Here is a 19,644-nt window from a genome sequence, read left to right on the forward strand (position 1 = left end):
TTGTCAATCAAGAATAACCTACAAACTTAGAGATGATCTAATGTATTGTGTCCTTGTATGTAGAAGATTTAGACTGCGCGCCAACTTGTATGTTGATGTTAAAGTGATGTGCCTATGTGTCATATGTATATGAAGAAAAACAAACTATAGAGCATAACATGCGCAGGGATATTGTTACACACAAATATATGTGCATTTGATGTTTATTTCTATAACATATAACTAAATATGATTTGTCAGAAAGTAAAGGTTGGGTGGCTAAACCGCTGTGACTCCTAGTGAAGGTAGAAATATGAAATGTGAGATGTTATATGTTGTGTCAGAAAGGTATGTATCCACTGCAGCATAAATAAAAATAATGTAGGGTTTTATACTCTCTCGGCCTCGTTGTTATGATGATGTGGGTGCAAACAATAAAACTAATAATATACTTTCTATGAATAAATAAATTGACTAATAATAGAATAAGATTCAGGCCAGTTAATTGTGTCCATAACAACTTTGAAACAATCTTGGGATTTAAGGGGGCCTCTCACAAAGTGGTTCTAACTAGAACTTAGAAAGCCCTACTACAAGTCATTTGGTTAATTTACAATTTGATTAGTGAAGTGTTAAATGGTTAATTTGCCATTTAATTAGTGGAGTGTTGCACAATAAAAAAGCTCTAGGAATGTAGAGGATTATGAAGAAACTCATATTACCCAAAACAGTGTCAAACAAAGTAACTAAGAATGCTACTAATTAGGCGGGATTCTATCCTTGTAAAGAATTTGATGATTACTCAGACAAAAGTGGAGCAAAGATTGAATGGAAGTTCCGTTTTGATAATCCTATGTCCTATTTGCATATAGAGCACAAAATCTAGATAGAATTAGCTACGAAATGAATAACTGTTGATAAAGAGTGCTACCAGCAAGATTTGCATATGAAGAAGGATGGGAATGCATTCCAATGCATTCCATCCAGCATAAAATTAGTCTGCTGCACCTAACATCTCTTCAATTATTTATACTCCTAATTTTCTTAAGCTGATATATCTGATAATGGAACTTACCTTGCATCTCAGATAACCTTTCTCAATATACCAACCTCTTAAATCCTACAAGAAAGCTAACACACTGCATATTTCTCAGTCTCTGATGCCCTGAAGCCTGAAGGTTGTATAGGTACATCAGAGACACATTGTCATAGAAACTTTGAATAGTTTACTACAATAAGGCTTGAACATTTAACCATATAGAGTTGTGCTGCTGTTGGAACAGGTATATATCACATGAACAGCTCAAATAAGCGAAATCGAACCACTGCAGGGAAAAATCAATACCTGCAATCTGTTAGGCACACTCTATATGCTTGAACAAGAGCTATTTACAAGGTAAAATCGTTACCAAACATTCCTATTTTAAGCTCTCAGAGGCCTTGAAAGACCAATTCGTTTGTTATAGAAGAGTTATGGATCTCTCTCCTGTTCAAAGAAAATCTACCTAAAAATTTAATTGTGCAAACAAGGGCATAATCTATAAAAAAATAAACTTCAGCGGCAGTTGAATTAACTTTAGATTATTTTCTACTTGCAATTAGCAAGTCAAATTCTAAACAGCCCTTAAAATCGAAGCAAGACACCACCCTTAATTTAATTCTATATGGAATACAACAAAAAAGTAAAACAAGAGAACGTGGCATTCATTTGTTATTAAGCCATCTATTCAGATGGTGGCTGCACTTTAGTGCAAATGCAAACAATGACTAAATGGAACCCCAGTAAAGAGAAACAATCAACAGGGCAGCAAGTAGGCTAGCAAGTCAACATATCCACAAACATTCAGTCATTTTTCTTTTGACATTGACGATTGAAACAATTCCCCCTTCGTAAAGGATTCTTAAAAGGGAAAGTTCAATACCTCTATTTGGTATCTTAATTCAGTGGTGTTTCTGATGTAGGTGAGGAAGATTCTGTTATCGATTTTGTCTTAGCCTCAATCAGCATTGACACCGCTTGCCGCATTGTTGGTCTGTCAGAAGGTGTCACGCTTGTGCAGAACAAAGCAATTTTTAAAACCAGAACCATGCCATCAACCACCCTTCTTTGGCTCAGATCTAGTCGACTATCAAACACTCCAGAAGTGAGTGGTGTTGTCTGAATGGAGCTCCTTACCCAGGTGACAAGGTCTCCTCCCTGGTCAAGTGGTTGTACTGGTTGTCGGCCTGTCAGCAGCTCGAACAAAACAACTCCAAAACTATAAATGTCACATTTTTCTGTGACTTTCATTGTATATGCATACTCTGAAAACCAATAGATAAATGGTCTCAGAACACCATTTCTGGCATTACATTAGTAACAAAATCTCTAGTTATATAGCCTGAACAGTACTTTGCAAAAATAATAACTTGAAAAACAAACACTGCAGGAAACTATGACGTAATTTTATTTTCAACTCGTTTGGCATTTTGACAAGTAGATTTTAAATCTTGTTTACGGAATGTTTGGATTTCATATCCATGGAATACTTCTCTCCATGATGCTCCTGCTTGTCGTTATTATACAAAGTTTCTTGAACTTTTTTATTGTTTTGCAAAAATAACAACTTGAAAATGAAACACTGCAGGAAACTACAATGCAATTTTATTTTCAACTCGTTTGGCAATTTGACAACTTTTAAATCTCGTTTGCAGAATGTTTGGATTTCATCTCATAGAATACTTCTCTCCATGATGCCCTTGCTTTTAGTTATTATATAGAGTTCTTAAATTTCTCTGTCATTTGGTCCTTAAGATTGTTTCCTTGATTCAGCAAGCATTCTTGATCAACTTGTATATCATCCCAGAATCATAAGCTTTTACTCCCTTTCTTGAACAATACACTTATTTTATAAAGTTAATTCAATATTTCATTAAAACTTTCCACATGAAAATGCCCAACAAAACCAAATTTCCTGAAGAACACTATCAAATGTTTTGTGAAAAAGACATTTGAGCCCTGAAGAGAACTTTTATGCCACATAAAATTCAAGTTGAGTGTATCTAACTTGTGAGCCTACAGTTTCCGAAAGGTATTTAGCACTAGCCATGAATAATGACGCAGAGATCATAACGATTCATTTTGTTGGTGAGGATCTGAGGAATAGTAGTTGTTCTAAAGTGCTCTCATTAGGGAATCAAAGGAATAACCCTCACCAAAGATGTCAAATCCTTTCTCACTCTTTATCTCCATAAATGTATATTCTAACCTGTTACCATCTTGTTGCTGGTGACAGGAATGACTCGTGACATTTATCTTGAACAATTCACGCTTACTATAATTTGACTCTCAATGGCAGCATTAACAACACAAATTGTGCAAGGAATAAAAAATTATTCTGTTTTTGCGCACAAATATCCAATAATTAGAAAACATCTGCATTATTAAATGAAGACAGTATATCATATTGTTGTTTAGAACACTCGTATCTATCATTATTATGAATTGTTTATCTTCTACAAACAAAATCTTATCATCTACAAACAAAAATTCAAGTAACCTATAACATCTAAAGTTTTGAGTCCCTCTCCTGTGATGTAGAAAAATCCAATAAAGACAAGTAAAAGCACAGAAAGCAGAGAGCAAAGTTTTGAAGGAATAGACAGGTGCAACAGAATCCAGTTGTGCAGATGTCAGAAGGGCAAGAACAAGATCTAGAAGTTGAAGCAAGATGATGTGAGAAATTCTTACTCATGGACTACAAGCACACCCTGTTCAAACATGTACAGAATTCGAGGCAGGGGCGAACTGTGCAAAACTCAGAGAGGAGTTCTAAAAGTTGTCAATTCAGGCTGGACATGAAGAGGCTGAAGACAGGCAGATTTCAAGGTATGTAAACGAGCTGCACTTTGTCATTGAATATAAGACTACTTATCATAAATTAAATCCATTAAGGAAGCATACCAGTTAGATCTGAAAGCGGAAGCAAAGTTACAAAGAATTGCAAAGAAGAAGAGCTTTGGTAGAGGATGAGCAGCAAGCAAAGAATGCAACTCCACCACAAAGGTGGAAGATGCAAAGAAGGAAAAGGCATAATTCTTTGTCAAAAGGATTCTAAAAGAGCATTCAAGCATTACACTTGGCATTGGCATACATTTCTTAAAAGAACACCCTCATAAATGAAACTTTACACATGGAAATTACTCATTTTCTTGAAATTTCTCCCTTCCACATAATATTGTTCTTTGGAGGTAGTTATTTCTAGGAAAACATTCATCATGGAGTTTTATACTTGGCATTCATGCACATCTGTTGGAAATTCTTCCTATCTATTTGACCAAGCCTTTTATTATTATTTTCATGATTATTTTCCACATGAGAATGACAAATGGAACCTATATTTTCCTTTTGTATGAAGACAAGGATAGAAGAGGGCGAAGGACAAATGGAACCTATATTTTCCTTTTGTATGAAGACAAGGATAGAAGAGGGAGACATGTGGCACTACAATCATCTAGATCATTCTATCCAAACATTTTTCTATGGGCCTTTGACCTAACTCGCCCACTTAGGTCGCTATAAATATTTTTAATATTTTCCTTGCAGAGACTCGCAAGGAAAATAATATTTTACTGTAAGGGAGAGTTGAGCTAAAACTTATATAAAAGTTCTCTCTCCATTATTCACTAGGGAATTTCTAGTGAAAATAAAAGAAGCTCAATGCTATTGAAGCATTTTTGCCTTTATTTTGCCTAAGTAATAAAAGTGATGTATATTTAATTTCTTATGTGTGGCTTTTAGTTTTGTGTGCTACAATTGGGAATTTGTTTCTAGGGTACATGGATGACAAAGGAAAATCAAGGGCCATAGAGAAGCACATGTGCTACAATGGAAAGGGCTGGGGTAATGGTTCCTCCCTCTTATCTCCCTTCTATATTTTTTACTTTTAAGATGAAAACATTACACATTCTATATCACTAGATTAAGTGTGTTTGTAGATAGTATTTGGTAGGGACAACTTTTACAAGTTGCTTTGAGTAGTGGATAGGTTCTATAGGACCCTCTTCAACATCACACTTGTGGATTAAACAACCAAGTTATGTGTGTAGTGTTAGTTTTTGTAGCATCGAATGGTGTTCTAGTCTCGAGATTTTGTGGAGACGCTAAAACACAGGTGTTCTCCAAAACCCATAAATCGTTTATGGAAATTCCACCTAGAGATAGCTCAATTAAATTAATTGACCATCATTTAAATTTTTCGTGTGTCTAACTTAGGAAAACCGGTTAACTAATAGTAATTAATTGAGAAAGATGAAAATTCCCTAGAAACTCACATGGATCGACTTGGAGATGATCTCAGCAATCAATTAAGTTTCAATCTTGGTCGTTGGAGTCCCAACCATAGATTATAAGAAGAGGTCGATGGGTAAATGGAGAAAGATACATCACAATGAGTGAGAGCCAGCAGTGTGAGTTTCTTGGGTAGTTTGAGCTAGCCAGCAGTAGAGTTCAAGCTAGAGAGAGGATGTGGGGCTAGAGAGGGGAAAATATAGTGATCCGGAGGAAGAAATTCTAGTTCTGGAGAGGCAAGAGAAGAGGTTGAATTATTTCTCTAGGAGGTTGCATAGGGACTGCGCAGTGCCTCAAGAAGGCAGTTCAATTTAGCTAGAGAGGAGGTCGTTTCAGTTTCCAGAGGCCGAGAGGATTTTCCAGTAGGCAGGAGAGACACTTCCCCAGTCAGCAACAAGTAGGACGACTTGATTAGCATCAATTTCGGGCTAAGTAGCCAAGAGAATTTTCCAGTACACAGGAGAGACACTTCCCCAGTCAGCAACAAGTAGGACGACCTGATTAGCATCAATTTCGGGCTAAGTGTGTGGCAAGCTACATAGAGGTGATGTAGAGCCTGCGCAGAGGGTTTGGATGGCTTGCTTTTTAGTTGTCAGTTTGAGCCAGGATTGCTTGGAGATGAGGGTAAATTCCCTCAGGTGATTTTTCCAGTATTTCTCTCAAATTGGATAGCCAGTTGGGCATCCAAATTTATTGTACTCAAAATTCACTACTGCATAATAATAAAACCCTCAATTGCTGCACCGGTTTTCCCACATTGGGTTTTTCTGGGGACAATTGTCCAAAAATAATTGTGTCATTTTTGTGTGTGCGCTAGCATTTCTCAGTTCCTATTTTTGCTTCCGCGGTAATTTTAATTGGTGAAGAAATTGCAGTGTGAATAATTCGTTATTTTGCCGTAAACAAAATAAACTGCATAATTAATTTTTCAGTTAGAAGAATTATTTCTAGTTGCTGCATTTCAAGGAATTTTCATATGGTATGAAAGCATATTTGATGGACAAAAGGCTCAGAACTAGAAGAAGAAAATTCCGTTGTTCAGAGGGAGCAGTAGGCCGAAATTTTCAGAGGTTGTGCAGTGCCTAGTCAAGTAGTGTGAATTGCTGGATAGGGTTCGATTTTCCAGTTGCAGAAGGCAGGAAAGTTTGATTTGTTCGGGAAAGCGATTCCAACAAGCAGAGGGAGTAACAGCTCAATATTTTCGCAAAACAGATTTCTTGTTTGGGCACAGAGGGTTTGCAACAGTTTGCTAGGGAAGATTCAGTGTCGAGTGGAAGAGGAAGTACACACACAGAGGAAATTTCTCTCAGTGGGTTTCTAGCTTCAGAAATCCAAATTTCCAGTTGCGGCAGGTAGTAGCAGTAAGCAGATTTTCTCACTCAGGAAGGAGTGTGAATAGCAGGGCTAGCAGTAGAGCCGGTGAAAGAGGGAGATTTTTGTCCCAGTTTGAGCTTTTGCAGAGATGGCAACAATTAGGCTTAGAAATCAGGACATGTTGGAGGGAGATTCCAACTATATCATCTGGAAGGCAAGAATGTCCTTCTGTTTGATGAGCATGGTCTGAAGACCTATGCAGACAACGTTGTGGCAGAACCTACCGATGTTGATCAACTAAAGAATTTCAAGAAATAAATGGCCAAGGCGAAGCAGATGATCCTGGACGGAGTCCGAGACCATACAGTGTCACATATATCTAGCAATAACACAGCCAAATAGATGTGGGATGCTCTCTCAGGGCTATATCAGAATCCTTCCGAGCAGCAGAAGATGTTCTTGAAAGTAAAGCTGAGGAACCCAAGAATGAAGAAAGGTGAAGGCATTGATCCCTTTCTCACCAGACTTCAGGATATCAGAGATGATCTTGCAGTTGTAGGAGAGATGCCTCCACCTATAGAGATGGTGAGGTTAGCAATCAACAATGTCACCAAGGATTGGGAGAATTTCGTCCAAGGCATTTTAGGATGAGTTACATTACCTGGGTGGGACTAGATGTGGTTTGATCTATCACAAGAGGAGATGAGGCGAGCTCTAGTAAAGAGCTCCATCAGCAGCAGTAGCAGCAAGGGATCGAAGGGTGTGAAGGAGGAAGACAATGTGGCCCTTGCATCAAAAGGGAAAGCTAAAGGTCCCAGTCAGGGACAAGGCTTGTAGGGAGAAAAGAAGAAGAAAAAGGATCTATCTAAGATCAAGTGCTTCAGGTGCAGCGAGTTTGGCCACTATAGTACTCAATGTCCTTAGAGGAAGAAGGACAAGAAGGAAAAGCAAGATCAGGCGGAAACATCCACAAAGATAGATAAGGTATCCTTCCAAATGGAGGAACAATTTTCCATGTATGCAGCTATACCTCTAGAAGAGAGGTGGGGCGATATTGAGCTTTAGTCCCAGAGTTGCGCAGAGATTCGGGCAGGGTCCATCGAGGTGAGCATTGGTTGGTGTTTCTCCATGGATCATTACCTTTGCTACAGGGGCCCACAGTATTCAGTGGCAAGAGGATCAATGTCAGTTGATGCAGTCAGATTCCAAAGTGATAGTTGCAGACTAGTGGCAGTCAAATGCAAAGGAATGCAAAGTAGTGTTGATAGCAGAGCAGGAGGCTCAGTGGTAGAATCAACAGCAGTGCAAATTTCTCAGTGGATAGTGTAGAGGCTAGTAGTAGACAGAGACTTAGGTGACAGTTCCAGCACAGGGACACAATTGATTCAGTATTTTGGATGCTTCTCAGTTGCAGTAGCAACAACAATAGTTGAGAGGAGTGATAGTTGGGTTGCAGTGCAGATGCAGAGTTGGTAGCAGTACAAGATGTACAGTTCAATGTCAATAGCAACACAAATGCAGCATGGTTCAACTACAATCAATGGCAGATGAATTAGAGTTAGCACAGTGGTTGGGGGATAGTGGCAGGTAGTTATAGTTGTTAGACATCAGCAGTGTGTATGGGAGGATGATGTAGGGACACGGTGTTGTAGCAGTGCAGCACTAGAACACCTTTCTCGCTAAGAGGGAGTGTTATTTTTTGTAGCATCGGATGGTGTTCTAGTCTTGAGACTTTATGGAGAGGCTAAAACACAAAAGTTCTCCAAAACCCAAAAATCGTTTCTAGAAATTCCACCTAGAGATGTCTCAATTAAATTAATTGACCATCATTTAAATTTCTCCCAAGTTTAACCTAGGAAAACTGGTTAATTAATAGTAATTAATTGAGAAAGGTGAGAATTCTCTAGAAATTCACACGAATCAACTTGGAGATGATCTTAGCCATCGATTAAGTTTTAATCGTGGCAATTGAAGTTCCAACTGGAAATTATAAGAAAAGGTCGATGGGTAGATGGCTAAGTCACAAGACACATCCCTCAGGGTCTCGTGTCCCGTATTTTACGTGTTGGACACGAAACATGCCCTAAAACGTGTCAAAAACGTTTTTCGTCGTGTCCTCCAATTGAGACACGTGTTTTGAACGTGGCAAAAATGTGCCCTAATGTTTTTGGCTCTTAGGACACGTGTCCCATGAAAAGTGACATTTAAAACCTGCAACATGGTTTATTTTTGGGTTTTTTTTGTCATTGTTCGTCGCCAAAGTTGAGTTTGCTCGCTGTCGAAATCAAATTTGTTGTGCAGTGTGAGGAATTCCATCATATTCAAGCGAAATGCTCACAACTTCACATTGAGAGCACAGTTCACAACTTCACATCGACTTGGACCTGGAGATGCAGGAGACGAGCGTTCACGTGCTTTGCTAAGAGTTTGGAGCACTTAAATTTCCTGTAAGTTGTGTTATAGCCTATGGAACTTAACTTTATTATACACCAGTGACCACATTTTATGACCAGTGACCACGTATAGATCGTGTGTTGAAATAAAAAGCCCACCTCCCCGTCATGTGCTCACTGCTCACTACACCTTTGAGGTCTAAAGGGAGGGAAAGCTCGATTAACGCTCTGGTCAACAGTGAAGTTTGAACACATAAATTTATAATTTATAAACTACCTTATGTGAAGTTTGAACATGATTGAACCTGTTTGAAGTTAATAACAGAAGTTATAACATGAAGAATGAACATTGAACTGTGAGCATCATTGATGTAGTAAATTAATCATCTAACTAGTAAATTACTAATTACTAAATAGTGTATACTAAATACTAAATAGATATCATCATGATTCATATCTATATGGATCAGGTACTATATTTCAGTATTATCTATCTATATATATATATATATATATATATATATATATATAAAACGTGTCCCTCGTGTCCTGTTTCCGGGGTCGTTGTGTCTCGTGTTGAATACTCATATTTACATGTCCTCCATGTCTCGTGTCCTCGTGTCATGTGACTTAGGTAGATGGAGAAAGATACATCGCAGTGAGTGAGAGCCAGCAGTGCGAGTTCCTTGGGCAGTTCGAGCTAGCCAGCAGCAAAGTTCGAGCCAGAGAGAGGACACGAGGCTAGAGAGGGGCAGAGACAATGATTCGAAGGAAGATTTTCCAGTTCCAGAGAGGTAAGAGAGGAGGCCGAATTATTTCTCCAGGATGCTACATAGGGACTGCGAAGAGCCTCAAGAAGGAAATTTGATTTAGCTGGAGAGGAAGTCGTTTTAGTTTCTAGAGGCCAGGAGGATTTCCAGTAGGAAGGAGAGACACTTCCCCAGTTAACGGTAAGCAGGACGGCTTGATTAGCATAGTTTTGGGCTGAGTATGTCATAGGTTGTACAGAGGTGACGTAGAGCCTGCGCAGAGGGTTTGGACAGCTTGCTTTTCAGTTGTCATTTTGAGTTGGGATTGCTTGTAGACAAGGGTAAAATCCCTCAGGTGATTTTGTCAATATTTCTCTCAGATTGGATAGCCAGTTGGGCACCCAAAATTTATTGTACTCAGAATTCACTGTTGCATAATAATAAAACCCTCGGCTATTGTACCGGTTTTCCCACATTGGGTTTTTCCGGGGACAATTGTCTAAAAATAATTGTCATTTTTATGTGTGTCTGCTAACATTTCTCAGTTCCAAGGTTGCACGAAACGGGGAAACGGGTACGAGTTTCCGAAACGGGAAGCGATACGAAACGCGACCCCCCCAAATTTTGGAAACGGGGAAACGTGAATATATATATATATATATATATATATATTAGGACATTTAAGAAATATGTGCAATCATAAAGCATATATGATACATTCTAATTTATTACATTATGATAAAACTGTCAATTGTCAATGCATAAACTATAAGTATCTAAATTTGCATCACATTTACTCATGAATAATCACATAATGAAAATAGAAATATCCAAAATCAGCCACGAGAAATTTCTAATTTCTTGTCTCGTGCTTGATTGGGAGTCTCGTCCTATATAGTCGAACGACCTTAATGCTCTTGATTAAATACAAGTTTCATACCCTAGTACCCTACATTCTCTTGATTATTGGGAGTCTCCCCTGCATAGAGGGCTTGGTTCTCTCGATTAAATACAAGTTCCATACCCTAGTACATGATAAAATCCAATGGAAACATTGCAATCCCCCCAATCCTGAAATCCTGAAAAACAGATAAGTCTGCTGGATTTTGAGTGAGATCTAAAATTCTACTTTCTCCATATGAAATCCAATGAGGGCGAAACCACTCTCAAACATCCTGAGTCATTTCATGGTAATGTTAAAAATTTAAGTAAAAGGATGAAAATGAAAAATAAAGGAGAATATCACTTTTACTTTAAGAATTTAACATTACCATGAACTGCATATCAACACTAGGGCAAAAGTTCACTTTTATAACTTTAGATAGGCATCTGGAAGCACCTAGAAGTCACTAGGCTAACGTAAGAATAGATTAGAAAACAAATAAAACAAAAAACACAAGTAAATGCTGAAACGTGAGTCTTACGGCTCTGAAACGCGTTTCAGGCCGTACTGGCCACGTTTCAGTTTTGTGAAACGTGGCAGTACGGCCTGAAACGCGTTTCAGGGCCATACCAAACACGTTTCAACGTTTTGTACCCATTTCCATACGGAAACGCCCTTCTGCCCCACGTTTCCTGCAACATAGCTCAGTTCCTATTTTTTCTTCTGCAGTAATTTTAATTGGTGAAGAAATTGTAGTGTAAATAATTTGTTATTTTGTTGTAAACAAAATAAACTATATGATTAATTTTTCGGTTAGAAGAATTATTTCCAGTTGTTGCATTTCAAGGAATTTTCACATGTAGGTATGCATATCAAGCATTGCTTCCTACCTCTTAATATTCCTTTAGAACCACTCTCTAAGATTACTCACATGACTCCATTGCCCAAGCAATTGAAGGCACTAGTCTCCCTTTTATCCACCACTCCCCAACTATCTAAATCCATTTTTCCATTTTGTTTATGATGCTAAGCTTTCTCATGCTCCCACTACATATGGCATACACATTAAACTTGGTAACCCATAGCAAAACTCCCTTTGGCTAGGATTCGATTTACCTTAGCCTAAAGTGAAGAGGAGTGTTGGTGAGATGACAATGGCCAATCTCCTTGTTCCACAAGGCTAGTATCCTATCTTTTGAACTTTAAGTTAAAGTTGGTAGTTTGTGTGGTAATAGGACCTAACGTTGGCAGTTGATCGACAACCATGTTGTCAAAGACTCTTTCCTAGCCATTCTTCAAGATCAACCCTCTTAGGATAATGTGATGGATTAACTTGAAACCTTCTACCTTGGTTCCAACGCCAACATTCAATGGCATAAAGCCTTATGTCACAAGCAAAGCTAAAATTCATAAATAGTTTGTCTTAAAAATAATAAGGGTACCAAGGAAGTGTTTCCTAGTGCATTAATCTTTTTTCCTAGGAACACACTTTAATTACCTTTTTGGCATGTGACTTTATGGGTTATATTAAAGTCATGGTGAAAAAGTCAATTTATGTGGTACATGTACTAAGTATTTTATATTAATGTCATTTTATGTCTTAAAGTGACTTTATGAGAAAAAAGTACTAAAGTACCTTTTAATATTAAAGTTACTTTCTATTTTTACATTAACTTTATGTGGAGAAAAAGGTATAGTACAAAACATTAAAGTGACTAGGGAGTTCATTAAATGAGAGGGACCACATGAGAAAGGGGGTCAAGTGAGGGAAATGATCTCCACCATTGACCTCATGGGCTGAGATCTAATCTTAGCCCTTCATCAATAGGATTAGGGTTCTCCCATCTAATGAGAGACACAAAGGGAGAAAAGGCTATTGAGCTCATTCATTCTTCATGAGCAGTTTTGGATAAAAGGAGCAAGGAGAAAGAGGAGACTTCCATGCAGAGATTGCACAAGCAACTGGAGGACAAAAATACACACAGCTTAAAAGAGAGTTTAGTGAATCCCAAGCACTGATTGCAGCTCAAAACATGAAGCAGACTTAAATTCTTCCATGTAAATTTCGGGTGGCTGAGGATAGAGGGTATGTTGACCACTCTGTGTCAACTACCCTATAGCAGTACACTTTTTTGCAAAGGAATTCCATCATGTTCGAGCATTCAGATCATCCTAGATTCATCATCATCAGTTGTCAGTTTGTCAGAGTTGTAAACCCATTTTGCAAAATGTTAATGTAAATGATGCTAGTAAGACTATGTATGTATGTAACAACCTAGGTAAGCCTATTATCTTGGCGACAAATTTCATCCTAGGAGGTTTTTCGTCTCACTGATTCATTTGTGTTTCTAAACACGAATGATCAACAGAGTTTTTCCCTCCAGCCTCACCCCAAAGCTAGGGTGGAATTTATCGTCAAGGTCTTAGGTGAGTCTTAGTGTTTTAGTCGAGTCTTTTGTAAAAGTGATTTGAGAATAATTTAAGCTAATTAGATAAATTATTTTATTACAAATCACTTAGTCTACTAGATCATATTGAGTCGCAGAATTGGGTAATAAATTGAGGGTCTATAACGAACGAGTGTTCCCCCTTTGAGGGTTGAAATTGTAATATCTTGATGTAAAAAATATTTTGGTGCATGGTCCCTCATATTTAGACACCATGGCTAAAATATTAGAGGGTGGAAAAATTATTAATCCCCTCAAGTGTCAATTAATTAAATTTTTTGGCAAAAATAAATTAAAATCCTAAGCCAGAAATTTAATTAATTAGAGTCAAAAATTAAAATCCTAGAGAAATTAAATTCTCCAAATGGAAAATTCGTGGGTCTTAAATAAATTAATTTTTGGAAGTCCCCCACCAAGAGAATATTGGAAATTTCAAGAAAAATTGAACCCTTGGGCCTTGGTGGTTAAGTCAAAGTCAGTTTTTTGAGGAAATTAGCTCAAAATAATTATTTTTGAGCTAATAAAAAATAGATTAAAAGATAAATTCGAAAATTCCTCTAAAATAGAGATTTTCGATAATGTAGATTAAAATATGATCAAATATTTATCAACGGTCGAGATTAATTTGACATGGAACCAACTAGCTGTTGTTTTCCACTTGGAAGATTTATCTATAAATTAGAAGTCATTTGCTTCCTAAATTACAAAAGAAAAAATTGAGAAAGTTCTTAGTCAAACTCTGCTACTATAATATTTTTCTGGAATTAATAGAAAAGACTTTGGGGTTTATTCATGGTGGTGTTCCTCTTTTGTCTACTGGTAATATTTTTTTGAATCATGTGCCTAAATGCTCTATTGAATTAAATTTTATAAGTTTTTTGTTTCATTATCCAGCAGTTAGATTATCTATTTGCACAAGTATCTTGCATTAGGTATTTGGTTTTTAGAAAAGCGTTCTAATTTGATAGATCTAGTAGGTATCTCTAGATCTTGAGGGTTTTACGTGTATTTGGCCCCTTTGAAGCTAAAAACTTAATTTTAAGTGTGCAAAGATCTAATTAAGATTCATATCTTGGGCATGAGGGGAAGTCTTCGGTTGGACCAGCCAACTCCCAAGTCCAGAGGCTTAAGATCCCACAGTGTTAAATTACCAAGATCTATATAACAATTTTTTTTTGCAAAGGTCTTGATCATGGCTCGAAATTAAAAAATTCTTATTTACTCATTTATCTCCAATTTAATTGTGCAAATAAAGATAGATCTGCTAATTAGAACTTGAAATTTATTGTGAATATTGTAAAATAAATTTTGTAAATAATTTTAGCTTCTAACCCTTGTTTGTAGCTAGGGTTTTTGGGGTTTATTTTCATTTTTTTCTATATATTGGGTTTTGGGTATTTTATTTTTCACTTGTGCAGTTGGAGATTTGAGCCTATTCAAGAGAAAGTGGTGGGGTTTGAAATAGATCTAGGTCCTTGAGGGAAAGATCTAATCTCATCTTTATTTGCAAGGATATAAGTGAAGGATTATTCAGCGAAAATAGATTCAGGTGAAGATCTGAAGTTGGAAGAAATTTTCATTAAAATTTTGTGAAATTTTTTGAGCCTCTAGCCCTAGTCGTGGACTTCTCCACCCCTGCCGTCTGTTTCCCAAGTGAGCCGCAGCCCTGATCTACTTCCTTAGGCTGGGTCGCAGGCCTAAAGGGCCTTCCCAAGCCCTCCTCCTCTCCTTTATCCTCCACCACAGCTCTTTCCCAATCCCTCCATCCTTTTGCTATCTGTTCTGCCCTCTTTTTACTTGTTCTTAAGGCCTTTCCCTCCCATCTGTTGCCTTCCCAATCCTCCCATACCCTTACGGCGCCCATCTCCAGCCTCTAAGGCCCTCATCCTCCTAACGCAGTCCCTATCTCCTCCTCTGCTAGGCTTGTCGCAACCTCAAATCTGCCTCTGTCGGCCTGTCGCAGTTCCTTCTCCCTTCTCCTGTCTTCCATGATGCCTATTGGCCTCCCTTTGAAGCCTGTGGCAGGCCTCTTGTGAGGGCTCCTCTCCTCTCGACCTTGCTTGCTGTGGCCCCCTCAACCCTTAACGTTGTCCCTAATCTGGGCTGTGTTGCCCTCCTTTCCCCTTCATCTTCACTCCTGTGGCCTCTAAGGCCTCTTAATCTTCAACGCTGCTTCAGAATCTCATAGTGTTGCCTGATCCAGTCACCTTCAGTCACTGTGGTGATATTTTGAAAATTTATGAGGTTGATCATTGATTTATGCAGAGAACTTGAGGTATAATTTGTATTGTAGGAGGATCATCTTCAGAAGAATTTTGTTGACAGATATGACAAATGTCCTCATGCCCTTGAGGCTCTCTGGTGTGCATTTTCTAAACCCTTACCTTCTTATTTCAGTCAACTAATATTGCACAACAGTGATTGAATACAGTGGCATTAAACTTATCTAATACATTAGAGAATCATTAAACTCCTTGAGGTATTATTTGTCCTGCTCATAAGTTCTTTAATGACTGTCCTAAGCATTTAAAAATCTGAAGTTCATCACTGGCACAAGCACATTTTCTCTTTTTTCTCTCTAATCCAAGCAAGGACAAAAAAGTAAGCCTTCTGGAATATTCTGACTGTTTAACATAAAAATTGCTCTCTGCTGCCCTAAACTTAGTTGTTGAAGCATAAACAGTTTTCTGCTGTTACTCATTGTGTCATTTGAAAGTCTGAATACATTGCTACATTTAAGTGATCTCATTAACTCATAAGACTATTAGCATTTGATAGGGCACCTTGTCTCTTGAATAGTCTTCATCGGTACAAGAAAATTGGTTAATTTTCATTCTCCTTTTATTGCTAATATATCTTATTGAGTAATAACTTTACATTGGCACTTTTGGAGATTTGAAGGTCTTCTTGTTTAAATTGAATATCTTCTAAAGTTGAATAGTCATTAGCATTTTCTTGTTTGACTAAGAAGCATTGGCAGCTTGTGTTGAAGTAGACTGGGAGTATTTAAAAATCTTATTGCTGCTTTGGATAATTGTCATTGGCATATCATTTTGAATGATTGGGTAATTGTTGAAAATAGATGAGTGCCCTAATTGTTCATGATATTATAATTCTTGTCTAAAGTTGGATTTATCTCTAGCACTCTATCAATTGTCTTGGTTATGATATTGGTGGACATCTCTTGTTGGCATCTTTAGCATTTATCCTTATGGTTGAGATCGTCTCTTGAATATCGTTAATAAGTACTTGTCGATATAACTCAAGATTAACCATAATTAAAGTACTTAAAGCATTAATAATCTCACCTTAAGAATCATTCACTAATTTCACCTTGCATATCATTCTAAGCTAGTCTTGCATCTTAAAACTTACCTCCAAGCATAAGCTTGGTTGATAGATTTCTAGGACAACCCTTCTCATTTAGCTTGAGGGGCCTCGACAACTCTTCGGTGGTTAACATGGTGACCTTGCAGTCGTCAAAGCCACAGTCTCTGCAGCGCCAGAGACATCGGGTGATAGGAGCCTAACAAAAGGTATCGTTAATCAAGCCCTTGCTTGCTTCTTGTTGGCCTCCTTCCCACAACCTACCTTAGAGCCCAGCGTCAGAATAGTTAAGGGAAAGTCAAACTTAGAGTAGGCAGAGTAGGCATTTAATTAAAATTAACCATCTCACATAGGTCTTAGGAATTGCATATCATATAGGATAGTAGCGCATTAAAGTAGCAGTTGCCCATCCGGTACTTGGTCTCGATTTTATAAAGCAATAGTGTTGACTCCATAAGGCACTGGCCTCAAATATATAAATTCAAATATAATCCTTAAAATCTTGCTAGATTTAGCCAAGTGCTAGGCCAATCAACTATGTCTCCCGGACTCATTGTTTCCACTTTTTCTTCATCATTTCATTTCCACAGGGTCTACCCCCCATAGCCTGTTGTTGGGAGACAGCTGAAATAGAGAGGTTGGGGATCATGGTGACAGCCCTCAAACTGAGTCGTTATCGCGATGCCTATACAATTTGAGTGACAACATTTTTGGCATCATTGTCGGGGACCGATTTATTGGACCTTTGCTTTGAGACATTTGTCTTAATCATCTTCATCTTCTTATCACTCATTTTTTTCATCCTTCACCGGGATAAGTTCCTTGTCCTTGGTTTCCTTTATTAACTCCCTTTCTAGCTTCTTGGATCTTTAAAGTTAGTTTTTTGTTCGAGTGGTGACTCCACTTCCTTCATCTTCTACAGGAGCGTGTACTAGGAGGAATCCAAGTAGCTTGGTTAATCCTACTCCGGATCCTAAAAGGGTTCTCAGAGTTTGATTACACAAGCTCTCTTCCCGTACACTTCTTGTTAATCTCGGATAGGAAACTCTCTCTGATATCCATTTGCTTTTTCCTAACCTGATTGAGCACGACATCATGGACGTGTTCGCCCCTTGTAACTTTGCTAACATTCAAGGTTATCCCCATGATCTTCTGGAGAATGGTATTGATAAGTTGCCCTCTTTCCAAGGCAATAATGCAATTAGTGTTAATGCTCATCTAAAAGCTTTTGGTTCTTGGTTGGGTAAATATGCTAGAGGTGTTGATTATAATCACGAAGATGTAAAGATGAGCCTCTTTGTTCTTACCTTGGAGGAAGATGCTTTGGATTGGTTTACAGAAAAGCCTGATAATTCTTTCAATTCATTACAAGCGATTATTAATGCCTTTAAAGATAAGTATGGAGATAAGAGAGATCAGCGTCATAAAGAAAAACAAAAATGAAACTATAGAGGAATTTAACAAGAGATTTAATGGTATTATTAAGGAATTACCTCAAGATTATAAACCTCCTGACAAATCTCTTTTGGACTTTTATATTGATGCCTTTAATGCTGATACTTCTTATGAATTAAGACGTGCAAGAACTAACCTTAGCTCAAGAAATTGAAAAGGATAAGAGAGCAATTGAGAACTTTGAAATTCCAGGTTTTGATAGGGGTCCAAGTAGATCAAAAGAATTTAAGGGAAAAGAAGTTAAAGAATCTGATGATGACCCTATGAAGAAATTATTGCAAAAACTTGAAAGCATGGAGCTTAATCAAGCAAAGTTAATATCAAACCATGCTAAGGAAATGAGTGCCATGCAGGCTAGGTTGGTCTAGATGGAAAGATCTCAAGCACAGAGTTTCCAACCTAGGAATAATAATAATCGAAATAATAATGCTTGGTAGAAGAAGGGCCCATCTAATGAGTAGAGACCGCCAAATCCACTTGAATCTGCCAATCTTGTGGATGAAACTCCGCCTTATTGTAGGGCCTGTGATGCTCTTCATGAAGAGGCTACTTGCCCCACTGTAAAGAGGATCATGGATAGTGGGATGCTTGGGGCAAGTAATCAAATAAATGTTGTTGGCAAGGAGTATCATTTATCTATGGAGGATTGGATGGAAGTTAAAGAAAATAGTCATGATGTCAAGCCTTTTACATCCTCCTATAGTATCAATAACTTTGGTCACGAAAAGGATTTGATGGCTGAATTATTTGGTGAAAATCCTTCTCCAGAGCAAGTCTTGGAGATTGCGAAAGATAAAGGGTTAACTTATCAAAGAAGGAATAAGGATCAAAGCGATAATCAAATTACCCCGCGAAGTTTTAACCCTGGTTCAAGCTCTGGATTGGATATTGATTTGGGAAGTTGGTTAAATAATGCAAAAATTTGGGTTCCTATCACCGAGATATTGAAGATTCCCTCCCAAAAGGCTAAGTTATTAAATGTCATTGAAGCTCCTCATGTTAATGTTTCTCAAGAAAAGGCTCCTGAAACTGTCTATCAGGATGCCCCCATATATTTGCAAAGTATGGATTCAGATAACAAAGAGCATCAGCGATTTTTTATTACTTTGTTGGTTAATGGTTATAGATTATATAACTGCATGTTGGATTCTGGTGCCTCGGCCTGTGTTATGACCAAGAGGGTCATGGAGCAGCTCAATTTGAGAATTTCTAGGCCTTACTACAACATATGTGCCATGGATTCTAAGAAGATTGAAGTTCATGGGTTAATCAAGGATTTACAAGTTCATTTATCAGTTTACCCTGACATAATGATTGTAATGGACATAGTTGTAGTTGATGTACCAGATGCCTGGGGAATGTTATTGTCTAGGAAGTGGGCCTCTGATCTAGGAGGAAGTATTCAAATGAATTGGTCATATGCTACGATTCCTTCTCCTAGAGGTTCTGGATTTCTTAGACTTAATAGAGAGCCTGAAAGAAGATTCCATGTTGAAGATCCCAAGAGCCCCCATAATGAGATAATAAAGGAACAACCTAACCTTGGGAATTATGCCATTTTGTCTAACTCCATAATTCCTTTAGATGTTAAGGTTGATGAAAAGTTGGGTGATTTAAAGGATAAAGTATGGTCTATGAATTTCGATGGTGCATCTTCTAGGCATGGTAAAGGTGTTGGAATAGTGTTAAAGTCTCCCCTTGGTCACATTTTCAAATTTTCCTATAGATTGGAATTTGAAGCAACCAACAATGTTGCCAAGTATGAAGC

The 19,644-nt window shown here is 37.8% G+C and overlaps 1 protein-coding gene across 1 annotated transcript in view; it reads right to left on the reverse strand.

Annotated features, from left to right (window-relative positions):
- Window positions 1-857: 857 nt before the first annotated feature.
- LOC149226926 (uncharacterized) overlaps window positions 858-19,644 on the reverse strand; it is a 165,687-nt gene continuing 146,900 nt past the window's right edge. The window contains exons 2-3 of the mRNA XM_089377635.1: window positions 1,902-2,283; window positions 858-1,304 (exon numbers count right to left, since the gene is read on the reverse strand). Of these exons, the coding sequence (XP_089233761.1) occupies window positions 1,916-2,283 (368 nt within the window). The 3' untranslated portion in view covers window positions 858-1,304; window positions 1,902-1,915. The remainder of the gene's footprint in view (window positions 1,305-1,901; window positions 2,284-19,644) is intronic.

This window comes from Pinus tabuliformis, chromosome J (assembly GCF_031772625.1).
Source record: "Pinus tabuliformis cultivar Carrire ecotype Pingquan chromosome J, CPIR1, whole genome shotgun sequence".
Classification (NCBI taxonomy): Eukaryota; Viridiplantae; Streptophyta; class Pinopsida; order Pinales; family Pinaceae; genus Pinus; species Pinus tabuliformis.